Here is a 22,623-nt window from a genome sequence, read left to right on the forward strand (position 1 = left end):
GCACAAGGCCTGAAATTTTAGGGTAGGGGACTAGTCAATTACATCAACCCCACTGTTCAACTGGTACTTATTTTATCAATCCCGAAAGGATGAAAGATGAAGTGGACCTTAGAGGAATTTGAAGTCAGAATGGAGTGACTGGTGAAATACCGCTAAGCATTTCACCTGGCATGCTAATGATTCAGCCAGCTTGTTGCCTTAATAATAATAATAATAATAATAATAATAATAAGAGAACTCAGTGAGCGCAAACCTCTAAAAAGGCAACACCAACGCTCTCTCAACAATTAGCCGGAGATGATTTTTAAAATGAGAATATCTGAAATAAACTCGACTGCTCTCACAAATGAGAAGGCTAAAAATGAACTCGACCACTCTCAAAAATTAAATTAAAAAAACGGGAAAATAATCCAGAATCCTTATCCTGTACCTGATTGATCCCAATGGTAGTCATGGAATGTTAAGGGGGTGGGGTGCAGACTGTGTTTGTAATGCTGTATGTGTGTTGTCTGCAGAAGGAACAGGGACAATTTTCTCTATGAAAACTGTTTTAGTCTATCTACAGATATAGTGTCTTTATGTCTACAGTGAAAAATTTATCAGTGCATTAAAGAAAATGGAAAGAATGATGCTGTTAATGGGGGTTTAACAATATTGTTGTGCACAAAAATGTGAAGTAAAGATTCTTCAAAGCAGAACAAGAACTGCAATTGTCATGCAGGTAAGAGGTTTTAAACAGGAGTGATATCTTCAAAACTGGTAAAACTAAAAATTGTTGAGGATAAATTAAATTTATTATTGTTACTGAATATGTTAGTGTTATTTAATTTCTGAAAAATTTTGCTGCTGTTTGTTTATGTAGTTTGATAGTTTGATTTCTTTATCCATCAGTTTCTACTAAGATAGAGATGCAAGTAAAATTAATAATAGACAAAATGAAAATAAAACTTTCGAAACAGCAACGCTACCATAACTTACATGGAAATTATGAACCTGCTTTCAGGAAGAGATAATCAGAGAAAGACTTGAAAGTGAATGTAAGATCGTAATACTTCATGTTATAGTAAATATAACAAACAATCCAGAATCCTTGTCCGGTACCAGATCAATCCCCAAATTTAATCAGTCTGTAGCAGTCACAACGCTAAACATTCCTGAAAGTTTCAACTGAATCCATCCAGCAGTTCTTGAGATATCTTGTCCATGGAAAAACAAATAAACACGAGTAAAAACAATACCTCTGCCTTTGCTAAGGCGGAGGTAACAATAATAATAATGACTTCAAATTTTGGCACAAGGCTAGCCATTTCAGTGGGAGTGGGTTTGTCAGTTACATCAACCCCAGTATTTAACTGTTATATTATTCTGTCAATTCCATAAGTAAGAAAAGAAAATTCCTTTCATTTGCCAATGGATAAGAATGATAATTACAAAGACCTATATAAAGTATGGAGGTTTGCATGACGTATTGAATGAGTAAAAAAAGCGTGAAGTATATGGATACATGGTGTACAAATAATAAATAGTGATGCAATCCTGCTGACACTAGATCTCCACTGAGGGCCAATCAAGGATTGGCACAAATCCAAGATCACTCAAACCACCAAAAGTGAGTGACCTCTTCAAATATTATTCTCTGATTTGCAAGTGATCTTTTATCTAGTTTTGCTGTCTTTTTAACTCTGAGCCACCTTTCAATAAATTCTTTTGAGAACAGTCCTTTCTTCTCTACCCATACCTTCTTTTCCAAGAAAAACAAATCAGTGAGGGCTCAACCAAAGAGGAAATGGTCTTATCTCAGACCTTTCAATCTCATCCATCAGACAACCTTTTTTGTTATACCCCATCAAACAAAGGGAAACTGCCTGATCTACAGATAGCTGATATGTCCCTTCAAGTGACATGTGCTTGACATAACTTTTCATGTCAACAATAGCCTCAACAGGCACGAGCAGAACAAATTCATCACACTGCATGTGTCAGACATCTGATTGTGTTTCTGTGCCAGTAGAGTTTATCACAAACCAGTAGTGCCAAGGCTTTCTGACACCAGTGATATTTGTTTCTACTTGAAGCACAAAAACCAACAATTTTTGAGGGAAAAGAGTCATTAAAATACATCAACCCAGTACTTGACTAATACTTTATTTTATCAACTCCAGATCAGTTGGTAAAATGTAAGTCAACAAAAGGAAAGTCGGCCTCAATAGGATTTGCACTAGGAAATAATGGGCCAGAACAAATACCACAAGGCATTTTGCTACTCTAAAGATTCAGCCATTTCATTACCTTAACAACAACAATAAAGGCAAAAATAAACATAAAGCCATTGCAAATGAATGGCTGTGTGGTTAAGAAGCTCATGTTGCAACCACGTGGTTTCAGGTTCAGTTCCACTGCACAGCATCTTGGAGAAGTGTCTTCTACCATAGCACTGCCCCTGATTACAGCTTTGTGAATTTATTAGATGGAAATTGTGTGGAAGCTCATTGTGTGTGTTTGTGTGTGTGTGTGTGTGTGTGTGTGTGTGTGTGTGTGTGTGTGTGTGTGTGGTTGTGTATGCGCGTGTCTGTTCCTCTCCCAATTGTTTGACAACAGTTGTTGGTTTGTTCATGTCCCTACAACTCATTGGTTTGGCAAAAGAGACTGAAAGAATAATTACCAGACTTTAACCCTTTAGCATTTAAACTGGCCATATCCAGCCCAAATATGGCCAGATCTGGTCTTTCACAACTACCCTACAATGTCATTCTAAATGTGGACCATAACATCACCAAAATCTCAAATCTGTGAGATGATACATGATTAATTCAAAATAGGCGCAAGAGTGGCTGTGTGGTAAGTAGCTTGCTTACCAACCACATGGTTCCGGGTTCAGTCCCACTGCGTAGCACCTTGGGCAAGTGTCTTCTACCATAGCCTCGGGCCGACCAAAGCCTTCTGAGTGGATTTGGTAGACAGAAAATGAAAGAAGCCTGTTGTATATATGTATATATATATATGTGTGTGTGTGTGTTTGTGTTTGTCCCCCCAACATTGCTTGACAACCGATGCTGGCACGTTTATGTCCCCGTAACTTAGCAGTTCAGCAAAAGGGACCAATAGAATAAGTACTAGGCTTACAAAGAATAAGTCCTGGGGTCGATTTGCTCGACTAAAGGCGGTGCTCCAGCATGGCCGCAGTCAAATGACCGAAACAAGTAAAGAGTATAAATAAATAAGCTTTACATTTGTCAAAGTAATTTGAATGCTAAAGAGTTAAATGAGTACTGGGGTTGAATTGTTCACCCAAACCCATGAAGACGATAGCCACAGAATGAATCAAGTGAAAGATGTAAATTAAGACCAGTGCAGGAGTGCAAGAAAAAGGCTTTGAAAGTATACTAGCCTTAATAATTATAGTTTGTAGTTATTACCTACGACTACCTGACACTATAATTAACAGTTTGACAAGTGAATTCATTGGAATGTATAATGCAACTGTAAAATTGCTCACCATCTGTAGAATGTCAGCCTAAGCACATGTCAGTTGAGGAGTACATCACTAAACATGAAAGAGGAAGACAACTGATGCAAATGAAAAATTCCTTTTGATATTTCAATCTGCTGAACTAAATCTACATTCTCACACTCTGAAAAAAAAGTACCCCTTGCCCTACCTACAAAGATATAAATAATCTTCATTTCTGTTAGAACATTCAACAAATGTAAACACCTCAACATAAGATATTTTCATCCAAATTACACTAATCATATCTACCAAGTTCACCAAAGTGCAAAATGATGAAGATTTAGTCACTCATCTTCTCCATCAAGTCACTGACAGACATTTCTATGTTCTGCCAATTATTATTTTTTTATGTATTTACTTCCTTTACTAATTGCTTCATTCAGAAGACTTTGGCCAAACTGGAACATTGCTTTCAGGGATTTTTGTTGAACAAATTGATCTCAGTACTTATTTTTTCCTAAGCCTGCTACTTATTCTTATTGGTCTCTTTTGCCGAACTGCTAAGTTACCAGGATGCAAACAAACTAACACCAGTTGTCAAGCAGTGATGGAGACAAACACAAATACACACAATATATATATTGTGACTTAGTGGTTAGGATATTCAGTCATAAGTTCAATTCAGTGTGCCAATATATATATATGACAAGCTCCTTTCTGTTTCCATCTACCAAATCCACTGATAAGGCTTTGTTCAACCCAGAGCTATCATAGAAGTCACTTGCCCAAGGTACTATGCAATGGGACTGAACCCAAAACCATGTGGTTGAGAAGAAAGCTTCTTACTACATAGTCATGCCTGCACATAAATCTTTTGACTAGCAAGAATTAGAAGTATGGTTGTAGAAAAATAATGCACAAAAAATTCAAGTAGCAATATAAAATGTAATTCTTACCACAAGACACATATCAGCAAAAGACCAGCAGTAAACAAGACCAGTGGTAAACAAAGACCACTGGTAAACAAAAATCTCTGTAATATGCTCAGAATGTTGAAACAATTGGGCATATCACTGCAGAATATCCTATGGCCTAATAAAGTTGGACAATGTGTCAGTGGGCTATATACAAAAGAACATCATCATTTACCATCCAGTTTTCCATGCTCACATGGGTCAGACGGAATGTGTTGAGGCAAATTTTCTTGGCCAAATGCTCATCCTGTTGCCAACCCTCACCGGTTTCCAAGCAAGGTAATATTTCCCCATGATCAGATATGTTTTCACAAAAGACTGGTAATGAAGCACACCATTTGCATGATGGTGACGTTTGTTTACATATTTCACGTGAGGTCAAAGCAAGGAGATAGTAACACACACACACACATTGGGCTTCTTTCAGGTTCTGTTTACCAAATCCTCTCACAAGACTTGGTAGACCTAAGGCTATAGTAGAAGACACTTGCCTAAGGTGCCACACAATGGGATTGAACCTGAGATCATGTGATCAGGAAGCAATTTTATTACCACACAGTCATGCCTGTATCACATCTATACATGGGAATACAAGTTAGTGATGATAAATAATAAGCATCTAGAACCAGTAACCAAGCCTCTTTAAAACTAACAAAATAATAACCAGATGTTGTCCATAAAAATAAGGTTTGCCCAGCAGTTAATAAATGTTATGAATATCATGTGATCGACCAGTCTGTCAGATGTTGTTATACATCACTGGTCACAATACACTTTGCATCATTTAAGCTTTTGAATGATGCTACCCTGCTGGCCAGGTAAGTAGGCCAACATCCCCTCCGATCAGAAGGTTAGTTCATCACAGTGTTACCCATTTACAACAGAGTGGATCAGAGCAGTGTGAAATGGAGTATTTTGCTGAAGAACACAATGCACTGTCAGCCCAGCAATTGAAACCGTGGTTTAGCAATCTGGAGTGCAACACCTTACCCACTTCACAACCACTTTATTACAGGTCCAGTTCTGTTGAATTGTATCTTGACAAGTAAGCATCTTCTACTATAGCTCTGGGCCAACCATAATCTTATGAGAGAATTTGGTAGACAGAAACTGAAAGAAGTCCATCATGTGTGTGTGTGTGTGTGTTTGTGCTTGTCTTGACATCATGTCATAGTTGTAAACAAGTGTCACTGTCATTCATTTTCAATATTCTGTGAAAAAATGTCTGACCAAGGGAAAATATTACCTTCCATGGAAACAGAGGAGTGTTGGTAACAGAAAGGACAATGGCCCAAGAAAATCTGCCTCAAAAATCTTTGTCCAACCCATGCAATGGTATGAGAAAGAGGATGTTAAAACGACGATGATATATCTGTATTGTAAAAGGTGACTAAAAAGTTGATATCAAAAAAGGCCTCCAAAAATTAAACTGCCTCAAAAACTCCCCATTCAATCCACACTTGCATGGAAAACCAAACATATAGACAATGAAGTATGTGCAAAGGAAGGTACTGATAAAACATGGAAAGAAAATTCAATAAACTTCTAATAGAAATCTACATCAACATTTAATGTCCATTTTCCATGCTGGCATGAGTTAGATGGTTTGACAGAAACTGACTAGCCAGAACCTGCACCAGGCTTAACTGTCTGTTTTGACACAGATTTTATGGCTGGATTCCCTTCTTAATACCAACCACCTTACAGAGGGAATTGAGTGCATTTTACATGGCACCAGCACCAACAAGGTTTGTTTTGCTATGATTTATATGGCTGGATACCCTTCTAAATGCCAACCACTTTACAGTGTGGATGCTTTTTATGTGGCACCAGCACTGGCAGGGTCACCAAGTAACACACAAAACAAAGATCCTTTGAATTACAGTTATTGTAAACCAGAACTAAAAAGTTCACACAAAAATTCCAAACTGTCATCAACCTATAAAACATACAGAAAGCTTTCCATTAAGGAATAGCTCATATGATATATAAAGTAGTGTTGTAGGTCAATCCCAGCATGAGGAGTGGCTTTAAGTATTGAGAATGCACAAATGTCTAGCTAGACTTAATAAAAATTACTTACAGACAGTGGAAAAGAAAAGAACAAATGCAATAATATTGCTAAAAATAATTGTTTCTGATTTAGGCATAAAGCCAGAAATTTTGAGAGGTGAGGGTTAGTCAATATGATTGAAAGAATTAAGAAGTTGACCTCCTTTACAAGATCAATGTAATCGTTATTTTACAACTGTTTTCCATACTGGCACAGGCTAGCTGGCTCAACAGGATCTAAAGGGTTAAAGGATCCAATCTCTATATTGGGGCAGAGCTTTTTTTTTTATAGGCCAACTCCTAACTGTTTTGACAGGAGATAACAAGCTTCCAGTTGATTAAACAAATGATCCAGACAAACTTTAATAGTGCACTGGAAACAAATGATACTATTTATGATGACATTGTTTAGAGACCAGCAAACACATAGACTTGAGAAGAACAAACCCGCTCTCAAAAGGCACACACAAATAAATTATATATATCTAAGCCATATTAAATCTCTGAGCGAGATGTAAACAGTAGCAATATGGAATCATAACATATAATTGCCAACCAAGTGTGGTGTCCTACATGGGACAGTGCTACTGACATTTATAGCCCAAGGAAAACATCTCAATTGTATGTTATATATATATATGTATATATATATATATATATATATATATAGTGGACTTCTTTCAATTTCCATCAACCAAATAAACTCACAAAGCTCTGGTCAGCTCAAATATATAGAAAACACTCGACCAAGGGGCCATGCAGTGAGACTGAACCTAGTTAAAAAGCAATCTTCTTGAACACAGCCATGCCTGCATAGGTTAGGCAAACCTGCCACAAAACATATTGCTGTTTATCACAATCTTTCTTTATCTTATCATTAAGAGTCCTCCCGTATGTTCTACCATTAGTACCTCCCTGGTAATCATCAATACTAAGTCTTTTATGCAGGTTAAAGTTACACATTTAACAGATCATGCCTGACTCATGACTTTTCCATCTATGCAGATCTTTCATATTCATAGTCCATGTCTAATAGCCATGTAGCAATATAGTCATTATATATGCTTTTCAGATAGAGAGAAAAATACCTCAGTTGCCAAAAGTGGTCACATCTCTTTAAAATTCTTCTACCGTTTTTTTCCAAACCATTAAAGGAGCCTCTACAGGGTCACTCAACCAACTGGAAATTTCAACCAAATTATTTCGTATCACATCCTTGTGTCTTTGAAAAAAAAAACACATTGTATAATGTAGTACGAAATGCCTTAGATCCCAAATCTATTCAATCAGGGTTCATTTGGGCTAAGCAAGAACCTCATCTGTTTTTACTTTCTTTCACAAGCACATACATTCAAATAATTTAACTTAAAATATGTTAGACCACCACTATATCCTGTTTGCAACCTCATAGAGACTCGCTTGATCAAGAGTAGGCAAGATCCATCCCTTGAGCAAAATCTGACCCATGAATGTAATTTGTCAGATCCACATGCAGATATTAAGATTGTAGTGAGACCAATTTCTATTATGGTATATTGGAGACAATCAGGCTTTTATAGGCTCAATATGTTAATCTATAAGAATTGGTCATTTTATCTATCACATGAGTTTTGAACATTGGTTGAGTCTTGTGCTGTGATTGGTTGAGTATTGTGCAGGATTTAAATTGAAGGTCCAATCACATTGCACGTAATACATTCTCAAGCAACTAATCTGTAAGTGCTTTGGAGCCTACATTTTTCCATAAATTTGTGTGATAAATTACTTACATCAGAGGGGTGAGTAATTTTCATAAAGGCAAGTCATGCTGATTTTCCTATTGTTTTTCACCAGAGAAATATTATTATAATGAAGCACGTGTAACCAATGTTGATCAAAGCTGAATTATCTAAATGATGGATGACAACAACCACCAGAATTTTTAATGTTTCTTACTTGATCAACAGTACCACTTTATGAAGGAATAAAGTCTCACTGTTATTTTAAAGTTCGTTTCTTTTGTTACTTCCATGAGTGAACACACAAAATATATTATACAATGGTATACAAGATTCCATAGTAAAAGCAAGGGAGACTTGTGATCCACCACTAAAAGACAAACTACTTCTTCAACCTGTGAACAATTTTTCCTTATTCTAAATATTTCCTACAATTTCATTGATGGATCATGAACAGCTTGTTACACTGGTCAAGGGTCCTATTTTGTTCCAAACCAAATCTCAAGAAATAGAACCATTTGTTAATATGAACAAGATAATCTCTTCATGCACACACATTTCAAGTGAAATCATTCAAATTTGTAAACAGAAACATCAACGCAATTTAACAAGAAAGGCATGCTACATATCTACTTGAAAAAGAAAATATAATCCATTCTAGGAAGGCAGATACTTTGTTAAATCTTTTGTGCTTCAACACAGAATATGTGTAAATGATTTGCAAGAAGTATTTAGGACTAATCATCTCTTTTCTATGCTCACTGTAGAATAATTTGGTAGTTAAATAGAACACAAAAGGAGCAGTTTATGTACTGATATGTATGTCATGCAATTCCTTGACATGTTTTGCAATACCAGGCTATCAAAGTAGCAATACTTGACTTGTAGAAAATATGTTCCTCCAAGTGGGAAATATCCATGAAAAAAAAAAAAAAAAAAATGAGATCATACATTTTGTAACATTTATCTTATGTCAGTAATTATTTTAAAAATGAAACCTATCAAGAATCATCTGTAAACAAAAGTGACTGATGTTCCTTTGGATAATGTATTAGCATCAACAAGCCTGACAACCAATATTGAAGGGCTTTCATGCAGCTAACAATATTAGGTTTCACACTGATTTATGGACTGTTTGCATTAAAATTAAGCAATTTTCTTTTTCATGATATTTAATTCACCACCATTCAATGCACTAGGTTCATTTTTGAAGTTTTAAATATTCTTTACTGCTTTTTAATAGATTTTAGGTATGTCCTAATTAAAATAAATTTGACTCAAGTTCTTTGATTAATAATTGGCATCCTTTGGTAAAGAAACAGGATTTTCCAACATGTATCAATTATTGGTTTGATGAAAAATGTAATTAAAATGTATTCAAATTGATAATTTATATATTGCAAACTTTGTTGTGGCATTTATCTGATCAATCATGCACTGTGAGATTTCTTGTTGCAAAAACAGGTTGCTGACACCAGCTCTAGACATCATAGGATTGGCACTGAGAGAAATGTAAGATAGAATAATAAAACTTAGACTGACACAAGGCCATGCATTTCTTCAGGTAAAAAGAGTTAATTGAATCAAGTCTCATACAAGTATTTATTTTTTCAGTCCCAGAGAAATGGAGGACAAAGTCACGTGTGGTGGAATAAAGTAACAAAAATATATACTAAAAGATGGATTTCTAACCATTTTAATAATACCCAGTTAACTACACCTAAAGTAATAAATATAACAAAATAATATATAAACAACCTATAGGACATGATATGAAAGCATAACTTAGGTATTTTAACGTATCAAAACATCATAAATGAAAACACAGGTTTATATGTACAGCACAAATATAAACTCATTTATAAAATGTAAACAGTCATTGTCAGAAATAAACATACATCCCAATAATGTTGAGTGGGAGTAAAATCTAAGGTGTAATAGTAAATTCTTAGTGAACTTAGTCTCAGAACCAATATCAATTCCAAGTCAAATTCACTGACATAGTTATTTCTTCAGAAGCGAAATCAAACCATATAAATTTACTGCAGCAGATCCTAAATACATATTGTTGTATATTTACATTCCAGTTTTGCTGTTATATTAATGGGCTACCTATTTTCTCTTTTGTTCTCTTATCAAATGTCAATGAATATACCATGTTACTGCATATATTAATAAATAAATTCTGTTTTATCAACTATTTACCCACCCATTAAACATCTAGTAAACAATATCAATAAAACAACAAAAAAAACCTAACACTACAACATATTCTACAAACTGTGTATAACTTTTTTCCAGTAATCCTCTTTCCACAAAACAACGAAAACTGGACCATTAAACCTTTGCTGTATGTTTCAAGAACTCAATGTTTTGCTGATATGTTATTTTTCTAGATAAAAATAAAAATTTCAATGGTGTGAATTATAGGATTTTATTTGGTATTCATGCCAATCACATATACAAAGAACAGAATTCATCCATAAATTGAAACAAAGTTGTAATCGTAGCCTGCTAACTCTTACTCTTCAACATTAATTACATTACTGTAGTTGTAATGATTTGTTAATTACACACAAAATCTGTTGTTTAGAGCAGTATTGTAGCTGATCTAATCAACCCCAGTAAGAGAAATAAAAAGTTAAAGTGCAGAAGAATGAAACTAAATACTAACAATCATTTAGTCAACACTGTGCTTCTTTCATTCTACCACATTCAATATTCTATTAATATTCACTTCCAATATCAGCACAAGGTCACACATCATGGATTAAGGTTAAAATTGATTAAGTAATTAGATACAACAAAACATTTTGTTGGACCCTGTAATGATTCTCTCAATCAACATTAATATTATTTAAAGAGCAATGAGTGTAAGGAACTGGAAGAATCATTGGAGTGCTAGACAAAACGTTTTGCAATATTAGTGTGTCTCAAGGAAAAGATATAAGGTTCTGCTATCTATGAAACCTATGTAGCATGGATTTTATCTATTCCATTCCCTAAACTTGGATACACACACACACACACATAGAGAAAGAAGATAGATGTGGATTCAAGTCCTGCAGGCAGCCTTTGACTGTCCAAAAGATTCTTTCACTCAATATTTACATGCTATTATGTGTAGCTTTGCTTCTGTATCCACCATTCCAAAAAATAATTATTTCACACACACACATGTATATCAAACAGAGTGATATTCATAATCTGTTGTAGTTGTCTCATCATATATGTAACTTGTCTATTTGGGTTTTATAGACTGTCCAGGTTTCAGCTCCATTCAACAGGGGAACAAACACTGGAGCAAAAGGGAATGTGAAGTGAAAAGGAATTGATCATAATCAATGGCAAACTCAAGTGAAAAACCAACCAATGTGGAGAAAACTTATGAAGTCATGCCAAAGCCATGAACAGTCATAGTTGCAACGGCTGATTACAATAGAAGGAAAAACACACACACACATTTATCATTATCGTTTTAACATCCACTTTACCATTCTTGCATGGGTCAAAGTTTAATGAGGCACCTTTGCTATACAACCAGATGCCCTTCCTGTTGCCAACCATCACCTGCTTCCAAGTAAAGTAATGTTTCCTAATGGCTGGACATGTTTGTGCAGAATTTTGGAAATGAATGACATGACAGTGACTCATCTACTACCATCATGAGATGTCACAACAAGGAAACACAAGTATATACACACACACACACTCACACTTATGCACATCTTCATTCATTCATATATATTGGGTCAGCCCATAAATAATGCAGTTTTTTATACTTCTGTTATTTTTCAAAATTAAGATAAACAAACTTCTTTTTTAATCTAAAATATACTCTCCTTCATTTTCTACAATACTCTTCCAGCTATATGTTAGACTTGCAAGGCCCCTCTTCCAAAATTCACTTGTCCATGATGAAAAATACTCCTCCAGTACTGTTCTACATAGTTCATATTTTTTTTGTCCAAATGATTTTGAAGACTGTGGAATAAATGATAATCAGATAGGGCAATGCCCAGTGAATATGGTGGATGGGGCATCGTTTCCTATTCAAACTGCTCCAGCATTTGGAATGTCATCCTCACTGTATGTAGAAGGGCATTATCCAGATGGAAGAACACCTTTTGTCTTGGAACCAAAGATGGTCGTTTTTCTTCTAGTACTGACTTAAGCCACTCAAGCTACTCACAGTAGAGCTCCTTTGTTATCATTTGGGTTTAAAAGTTCCAAGTGGACTAAACCTTTTGTATCTCACCAAACAGATAACAACATCTTAGTGGGTGAAGACCTTCTTTAACCTGGGGTGTTGGTGTTTCTCCTTTCCCTACCTACTGTCTTCAGTGCTTGACATTTTATAGAAAGCCCATTTCTCGTCACCAGTCACTGTTCAGTCAAAAAAGGTTCAATTATTGACAGGATGTATGAACAGAACAGTTATGTAGCATTAAGTAAAGCAAGCAATATTCTTTATCTTCATTCCATTTCACAAATATTTAAAATCAATAAGCATTGCTGTTAGAGTAAACTCATTGATTAATTCAACAGATATTATAACAGAAATTGCATTTTAAACATTAATTACTTACTGAATTACGGGACATCAAAAGTTGAGTGTAAGACAGTTGTCAGTCGTAATAAGACTGTTTAACAGATGGTTGAAAATTTTGTGGATTTAAAGTTATTACTATTGTGGCTGTTGTTTACCGTCCAAAATTGCCCTATCCGTATGACCTACAATCAATGATATTCCACGCATGCCCATACTATCTACATAGACAGCAAAGAAGAGTACACATTCACTCTCTGCATGTGATTAGACTTAGTTTCTGAGGAACCCATTGACCCAATTTGTTGACTTTTTCAATGGCACACAGGTGTCAATGAATGGTTGAATGAGCAAATCCAAGCTTGTCTGCTAATTCCTCAACAATTACAATGGGTTTTTGTTCCACCAGGGTTTGCAGCAAAATATGCTGAATATGCTCCTTTGTCACTTCCATTATAGCTTTGAAAAAATAACTGTTAAAATCGAACTGCACTCTTCAAAACTTGCACGAAGAATAAGTACAAGGTAAAATAACCACCTGCATTTATAGCAAGCTGATGCCCCCCGCTCCAACTTCTTGTTCATGCAATTGAAAAAAAATGCATTATTTATGGGATGATACAATACACACACGCACACACACATTTCTTTCAGTTTCTATCAATCAAATTCAGTGATAAGGTTTTGGTCAGCTTGGGGTTATAGTTGAAGACACTTGCTCAAGGTGTCATACAGTGGGACTGAACCCAAAACCATGTGGTTGGGAAGAAAACTTCTTAACCACACAGCATCAGAGAGAGAGAGAGAAAGAGAAAGAGAAAAAGAGAGAGATGTAAGGTTAATTTGTTGGGTTTTTTTTTCATAAAAACATTTTTAGCCTCACTGTGAAATGTACACAATGGGGCTAAACTATGTTTGTAGCTTCACAACAAGAATAAAGAAGATTGACCTGTCAGTTTTAGCATTTTTAACCATTTCATCAGATTGGTTATCCACAGGAAGACTTGATGCAGTAGGGGCATCTAGCCATAGAATAAGTCTTATCTAACCCATTATAGCATGAAAAAGTGGATGTAAAAACAATTATAATGATTATATTTATATATTTGATACATAAACATATCACTCATCTTTCAATAAAAATTTATAACATTTTATTTGATTTTAAAGTTTTAAATTTAAAAATTAAATCCAAGTGGCCCTGTTTATAGCTTCAAAATGAAATAATCCATTTTTCCAAACTTCTTTTGTGATGTCATTGTTATGCTAATATTATTGCATGGCGGTGAGCTGGCAGAAACGTTAGCACGCCGGGTGAAATGCTTAGCGGTATTTCGTCTGCCACTGCGTTCTGAGTTCAAATTCCGCCGAGGTCGACTTTGCCTTTCATCCTTTCGGGGTCGATAAATTAAGTACCAGTTACGCACTGGGGTCGATATAATCGACTTAATCCGTTTGTCTGTCCCCTCTGTGTGTAGCCCCTTGTGGGCAGTAAAGAAATAGGTATTTTGTCTGTCTCTACGTTCTGAGTTCAAATTCCACCGAGATCGACTTTGCCTTTCATCCTTTCGGGGTTGATTAAATAAGTACCAGTTATGCACTGGGGTAGATGTAATCAACTTCATCCCTTTGTCCCCTCTATGTTTAGCCCCCTGTGGGCAATAAAGAAATATTATTGCATGTCTTTTGTGTACTTACATGTGACTGGGTTACATGTAAGTTATATAGAAGCTACAAGGGCAGCGAGCTAGCAGAATTGTTAGCACACCAGGTGAAATGCCTAGTGGTATTTCGTCTGCCATTACATTCTGAGTTCAAATTCCGCCGAAGTTGACTTCACCTTTCATCCTTTTGGGGTCGATTAAATAAGTACTAGTTACACACTGGGGTTGATGCAATCAACTTAATCCCTCTGTCTGTCCTTGTTGTCTCCTCTATGTTTAGTCCCCCTGTGGGCAATAAAGAAATATATATATAGAAACCACAATAGTAGCTCACAGTTCAGTTATTTAGTTTATCTTTTTTCTTTTAACTTTTCCATGTTTCAGTCATTGGACTGCAGTTATGGTGGAGTACCACCTCAATGGATTTAGTCAAACAAACTGACACCAGCGCTTATTTTTAAACTTGGTACTTAGTCTAACAGTCTCTTTCTCTGAACCAAAATGACAGGGACATAGACAAATCAACACTGGTCCATAAAGCAGTGGGACACATGCACATACACAAAGTTATCTAAATTAAAACTTTTGTGGAGGCACAATGGCCCAGTGGTTAGGGCAGCGGACTCGTGGCTGGAGGATCGTAGTTTTGATTCCCAGACCAGGCGTTGTGTGTGTTTATTGAGCAAAAACATCTAAGCTCCATGAGGCTCCAGTAGGGGGTGGTGGCGACCCCTGTTGTACTCTTTCGCCCCAGCTTTCTCTCACTCTTTCTTCCTGTTTCTTGAGTAACGCTGCGATGGACTGGCGTCCCATCCAGCTGGTGGGGAACACATATGCCACAGAAACCAGGCCCATGAGCCTGGCTAGGCTTTAAAAAGGGTGCATAATAATAAGAATAAATTAAAACTTTACACCAAAATTTCATGCTAATTTATGTTCCAAAAACCAGCTTAAAAAAGTGACAAAAGTTATACTAAGTTTTTTATTATTTTTGAAACTAATTGAAATAAAAGCAGTGTATTTCATCAGAAATATAATAACAAAAGATCAACTTGGTTTTAATTTTTGATCCTACAGCAAAAATGCAAAATTTTCTGTATACTTTAAAATATTTGTTTTCATGTAAGGAAGATATAATGGCCACACAAAAAAGGTTTGGTAAAAGTAAAACACAAGAATTTGAAATAATAGGAATCTGTGGTGACATCATAATTGCTGAAAAGTTCAGATTCTTGTTATAAAATCCTAATTTGACTGAATCTATTCAAGGTTATTCACAAAAATCATGTGAAATAGCTCATTTTCTGCAATTTTGATAAAACTGGAACAAAATGACAGAGTGTTTTAAATGAGATTCACAGACACCATGCAATCATCTGGGTATTATTGTGTGAAAGCATAAAAAAAACCCTTCCATCAGATGATCCGAAACTTAATGCACGCATTGAATTCATTCAACAGCTTGAAGTAATTTCTAAATTTCAGATAGTTGAAACAGAGAAAAAAAAAAAGAAAAAAAAATGAGAATGATGTTGATAATTTCACTGTCACAAGTTGATAGAAGCAAGTACAAAACCTGATTATAAATGTCACTTTTGTGGACATGAAAACATCAAAATACTCTGCATTTATTAAAACTTGCTTTAAGTGTGGGAAAACAAATCATTTAACCCTTAAGTATTCAGATTATTGTTAAATGTATCATCATCATCATCATTTAATGTTCATTTCCCATGCTTGGATAGTTTGGATGGTTTGACTGAAACCAATAAGCTGGGGAGCTGCACCAAGTTTCAATATGATTTGGCAAGGTTTCTATAGCTGGATGCCCTTCCTAACACTAACTACTCCGAGAAGTGTAGTGGGTGCTTTTTATGTGCCATTGGCACAGGTGCCAGTTACATAACATAAGCTTGACAGGTCTTCCCAAGCATGGTACATTGCTTAAGGTCTCTGTCACTTGTCACTGTCTCCGTAAGACCCAACATTTGAACAGTGCTTTTTATGTGCCAGTTACGCAACACTGACATCGACCACGACTATGATTTCACTTGGCTTGATGGGTCTTCTCAAACACAGCATATTGCTCAACATTTGAAGAGAGCTTTTTACTTGCCAGCTATGCGACACTGGCAAATGTAAAGTTTGTTTATTCACATTGTTTTGAATAAATCATGCATTTATTTACGTCATTTACATTTGATGGATATTTGTCCTCATCTTGTTTGTTGTTAACACATTTCGGCTGATATACTCTCCAGCCAGGAGAGTATATCAGCCGAAACGTTGTGATAACAACAAACAAGATGAGGACAAATATTCATCAAATGTAAATAATGTACATAATTCCTCATCTCTCAAATGTAGAACTGTATAAATCATGCATTATCTCACAGCTTTGAGATTTCGATGATGTGATCATTTAATTTTAGAATTGCATTGTAAGGTAGTAGTGTGAGGCCAGATCTGGTCAGTTTGAACATAAAACAGGTAGAATACTCAGACTAAATGTGGTCAGTTTTAAATGCTAAAGATAGAATGTAAGTCTACAAAAGACTTCCTCATTCTCTTTAGTTAACATAAAATGTCAACTTTTATGGATATAAGTAAGAACCATCGGTGTATTAAGTTTGTATGTATGTACTGGTGAAAATTACATACCAAGATAAGGTCATAAAATGGTTGGAATTATAAGACATGATGATCCAATCAAAGCAATTCTGTGCATGGAATTTCAATTGCTCTTGGGTCATAGGCCAATGGAATATATATTTTGCAAAAATTATGATTTATCAAAAACTTATATGTGCACATATTTTAAGAGGGGCCTTACAAATGTTGGAATTTGATTATGAAATATGTAATGAAATCTCAAATACCACATACTGATATATTTTTACGGTTGGAATGTATTTGTAATGTTGGTTTAGATTGATATAATCCTCATGAGGATGATTCTTTTATCTATCTTGTAGAAACTGATATTATATCAATTTCAAATTTTGGCACAAGGTCAGCAATTTCAGGGGAGTGGTAAGTTGATTACTTTGACCCCAGTGCTCAACTGGTACTTATTTTATCGACTCAGAAAGGACGAAAGGCGAAGTCAACTTTGGCAAAATTTGCACTTAGAACATAAAGATGAATGAAATGCTGCCAAGCATCTTGCCTGGCATGGTAACAATTCTGCCAGCTTGCAGATGTTATAAATATTGAAAATATACAGCTGAAGACTGCTAATAATAATATTTTATTTGGTATATTAAAGAGGATTATCAATTGCTGAGGCATATTAAAATAGCACGTCTGATTCATTTACGTATGGATATGTGGCAGAAATAACGACAATGGACCACACCCCCTTTGGGATTTTTTTTTTTTCACAGGATCCCACTATATCGAGGGCGGAGATCCCGAATCTGCAAAAAAATCTGCATTTCAAAATTTTAAATAACCCCTCCCCGCCAAATTTCTTAAATTTTCCCTTTAAAGATAATTTTTTGGGGCAAAATACGCAGGAAAATACGGAGATTATGATTCTGAAAAAAAAAAAAAAAAAGATTTTGTAAAATTCAATAAAAAAAAATTAATAAACACCCCTCCCTCCGTCCTATGACAAGAAGTGAAATTAAAGTGTTTTCTCTACTAATGTTTCACGCATGCTTAGAATTATAAAATAGCAGACGCAAAGAGTATCTAAACAGAAAACCTGACATGCTAGAAACGCGTTTTCAAAATTTTAATACGAATTACCAAAGAAGAAAAAATTTCAAAATTTAAATCCGTCCCAACCGGGAATCTGACAAGCTAGAAACAACAGCCAAGCCGAGGATCAACTTTCTAAATACGAATTACCAAAAGTGGGGGAGGGGGGGATTTAAATTTGGAAATGCAGATTTTTTTTTTGCAGATTCGGAATCTCCGCACTCGATATAGTGGGTTCCTGTAAAAAAGAAAAAAACCTCCCAAAGAGGGCGCGGTCCAATGTCTTTACCTCCGTCACATATCCATTTTAATTCTGAAAATTTTTTTAGACGTTATACTACAAGGTATCTGAAACACATTTAAAACCGTGCATTTGATATTGTAATTTAAAGGGTGTAATTTAAAATTTTCGTGTGGTTTATGACATTTACATCCCTGCGATATACTGGTATTATGGTTTACAGGAATCAGTACAAAAGACACTAGTTAGGAATTCTGTATAGCTTGGTATTGGAGGAGGTCTGTGGCAAGATGACACCAATGCTACTGATTCACACATTGGATATTATTCCACCCATCCTCTCACTGCTTTCCCGTCAATTCAATTTATTTTTTAATTCTTATATTGTTTATTTAAATGTTTAATTATTGTTCTGAAAAACTTATGTGAAACAATTGCATGTATATATATATATGTGCGAGAGTGAAATTACCGGTGTTCCTCGCCCCTCTTTATCATAAACGGTAACGTAGAATTTCAAAAAAAAAAAAATACTGAGGTCGCTGGACCGCAATCAGCGACAGGAACAAAGAATATAGGATACTTTATTAAAAAAAAATATATTATACAATACATAATGCGTATGTTGTTTAATGTCTAGCTGCATGTCTTCACACAGAATGTCAATTGGATTAGCGCGATCTATAACTTCATTTTTCTGGAATTACTTTTCTTTATCTGCCTAATTCAGGATATTTCCAACCATTTAAGGATGGCGACCCGATTCACTAAAAATAGCACGATACACTATAAATATGCTTCCCACCACCTCTTCTTTCTTTAATTAAACATCGTATTGCGATTAAATACAATTTATACAATTCATTCGGGCATGCGCGGTCAAGCTAGTTATGTTTAATTTTGATCTGCAAATATGAAAACCACAATTAAAATATTCCCATGTTTTGACAATTTCGTGACATAGGTTCGGAAACACCATTTAATTGAATACTTTTTCGGTGCAATATGATGGCAGGTCGAGCAATTTATGTATTATGTCTGCACGAGTAGAAGTACTACTTTTGTTTATCAGCTGACTGCTAAATGGATGATTGAATGGCTGGATAATAACAGAGTGACAGTAATGCATGATGATAGTTTCGACCGAAGAATTAAATTTACCTCACGGAGTTTACCACCAGGAGTTTATACCTTACTCTACAATCATAAGAATAAATATTGTTTACACGTATCTTATATTCAGATCTAATGACTTATAATGAAATGAATATAAATAATCTTCCTCCAACTATTTTTCATCTCCCTCGAATTCTGAAACATTTCAAGAGAATAATATGATTATTTGTAATCAAACGACAAAACTGGTGACTCCTACAGACTATAAGGCATCCATTCATTCTGCCACGCATTTATAACAGCTTTTAATTATTTACTTATTTTCATTCATTTATAGAAAATTCATCGTTTTCCGAAGAAACGATTCCTTTGACGTGCTGTTATTTAACCGGTCGAACAAACCTATGATTTCAAGGCTCCCAGCCGTGTTCGATGCTGTATTCTTATATAGGCATAGTGTATCTTGAGTCTTGCCCCTCTCTCTTTTGAGACCGAATTTAAAACTACGTTATGCTATATATCCATTGCTTTCAGAGGCTGGTGTCATTTCAGAGAGAGAACTGGCTGCTATTTCGTGGAGGCTTCCTATTCGACTCGTTAATCATTCCGATACATTTGCAACCCTGACGCTATTTCTACTTATACTCTATACAGGTATCGCTCAAGGCCAGAACCAACGAAGGGGCTCTTTACGAGGAACTTCAAGTTGCTAGAAATAACAGCTAAATCTCAATCAGCTCACACCCTACAGTTTTGAACAACGATAATATAGTTTGGATCCCAGCATATAAGGAAAGATACAGGTTATTAAATTAACAGAATAGCGGCGTAATTTCGAAAAAAGACGAGGAATGCATAAAAACATCATGGTTTATCTGAAATACTGAAACCAAAAACATTGTTTAATATTTGTTTTTGTTATTTTTACTTTCATTTTTAAAACACTTGTATTATGACGAGAAATTGTGCTGCACTTCTCTATACTTTTTTTCGACAGGATGGTCACGGATGGAATGACTGATCACTAGTCTGCTTGATTTATGTTGACCTGGGACTAAACAAGATAGGAGACGAGTCAATTCGTTCGACAAGCTCCAACAGCAGCCAAATCTCCATTACATCAAATCTTACAGTTATAAAGTGATTGATATATTGGATTATATATTCCTTGATGTCTAAACATACGATATGGTCACAGCTGGAACGTCTTTGATGATATAAAACTCTCCTCGATCAGGGCCGGTTTGATCCTCACGAGGCGATCTAAACGACTCATTTTACTCCGGTATTTAAGTGGGAGTATTTAATTCAACAACTCTCTAGAGGGAAAATTAAATTACAAAGTCGACAGATAACTAATGTGACCTGTATTAAGAACCACGGAACAGCAACGAAGGGAGATGGACAGCACATCTGGTTTGATGATCTCTTGTTCTGTCGTCTGCACAACCTTAATTTCAAGAATTAGAATATAAACTGTATATGTACATACGTATGTAAATATACATAAAATAGCGACAGCAGCTGTTAAATTCTAACGCTTCTAGTGTGTTGGGTGCAAGTATAGTTATGTAGCTCACCGAGTTAAAATAGAAACGGATCCGGTAAACGAAAATAGCAGAAACTCAGAAATTCTAGCTCTATTTAAACGAAAGGATTACCTTAATGGTCAAGACTGATTATTAGTACCACCGAATTAATTATAAAAAGTGATTTTTAAAACATGATAATATTAAATGAACTGGACTTCGGTGAGTTGTAAGGAGCCACGTGTTGGTGCTTCATGAAAAGAAATTTTTCATCACCAGGGTATGAGTAGGAAAACGAACAAAACAAATGGAAAAGGAAGAATAGAGATCTTCATGCCGCAGATCCTCTAACAAGGATTGTATTGCTGAAGGGAACACTGAAGATACAACCTATTTAAAATACTAACAAACTTTTACATTGTGGTGGGAGCTATGTAGGGAACCCTTGAAAGTTGGATGAAATATTTTATCTAAAAATTATTTTGTCAGTTTACTCATTTTATGCTTTGTGTAAAGAGATTTTATAATACAGTTTAAATGTGATATATACATAACACACACACACACACACACACACACACACACACATACATATATATATATATATATATATATATATATATATATATATATATATAATGCTTTTATCAATAATATCAAGGATTTGTAAAGCTTTTTGGTACATTCGCATAATTGCTGTCGTTCGTTAACTCAGTATGGGTAAAAATTTGCTAAGTCATTTTCATGCTTTTGATGTTACTATCAAAACAAAATAATAATAACCGGTCGTTTCTGTAATTAGAAATGTAGAAATAGATAACTGCTTCAGCAAACGAATGTACATTAATAAAAGAATTTATCTCAATATTTTTTAGGGAATTAGTGAAATGTATGTGTGTGTATCTGAGATCAGGAATTATCATTCCTAACCGTTCCGATGCATAACTGGTTCTCCTATTGTTGAAAAACAAGGTAACCAAAAAAAAATACTATCTTACCTGTCCTTTATTTAATGGCACTCCAATAACCCCGATCTTCTGCAAGTGTATATGTCTTCGGGTGGACACTTGCACTACTTGCCGTGTTGGTCGCAGTAGATTCACACATGATCTATTTTGACTGTTTATAACATTTTTGATAACATACGAGAAACTAGAAAACGTCCGTCTGTTAATGAAATTATTCAACAAGTGGTTATATAATGTTCGTTGACTAAAATGGAAAGACATAATTTTTTATTTTATTGTATTTTTCTCCTGTAATTCTTCGAAGCTAATGTTGCTTATTCTCTATAGAATTATATATTTTTTCCTGTCTGTAGATTTTTTTTTCATTTCTTTTCAGTAAAAGTCTTTATTGACCACGGTGCGTCCTGCCTCTGTCTAGGCTCCTTAAAAGTTGCACCGTTCTGCTTAATATTCCAAAACGACACTCAACTTGTTTCTCTCACTCACTCTCTACCTCTCTCCTCCCCCTCCGTCTCCTATCTACTTACCTATCTCTTTATTATTACTTCCAATCCACCTCTTTCTTCCTCCTTCTTTCTCTTTCATCACAGCAACATCCTCCTCCTTTTTTTCATACCTCCTCCTCCCTTATTGTTTCTCTTCTTTTTACCTCCTTT

General features: G+C 35.2%; 1 protein-coding gene across 1 annotated transcript in view; it reads right to left on the minus strand.

Moving 5' to 3' along the window:
* Positions 1-22,409, minus strand: part of LOC106867578 (arginase, hepatic) — a 94,251-nt gene extending 71,842 nt beyond the window's left edge. The window contains exon 1 of the mRNA XM_014912489.3: positions 21,998-22,409. Coding sequence (XP_014767975.1) covers positions 21,998-22,228 — 231 coding nt within the window. The 5' untranslated portion in view covers positions 22,229-22,409. The remainder of the gene's footprint in view (positions 1-21,997) is intronic.
* Positions 22,410-22,623: the final 214 nt, after the last annotated feature.

This window comes from Octopus bimaculoides, chromosome 1 (assembly GCF_046866305.1).
Source record: "Octopus bimaculoides isolate indiv1 chromosome 1, ASM4686630v1, whole genome shotgun sequence".
In the NCBI taxonomy this organism is placed as follows: domain Eukaryota; kingdom Metazoa; phylum Mollusca; class Cephalopoda; order Octopoda; family Octopodidae; genus Octopus; species Octopus bimaculoides.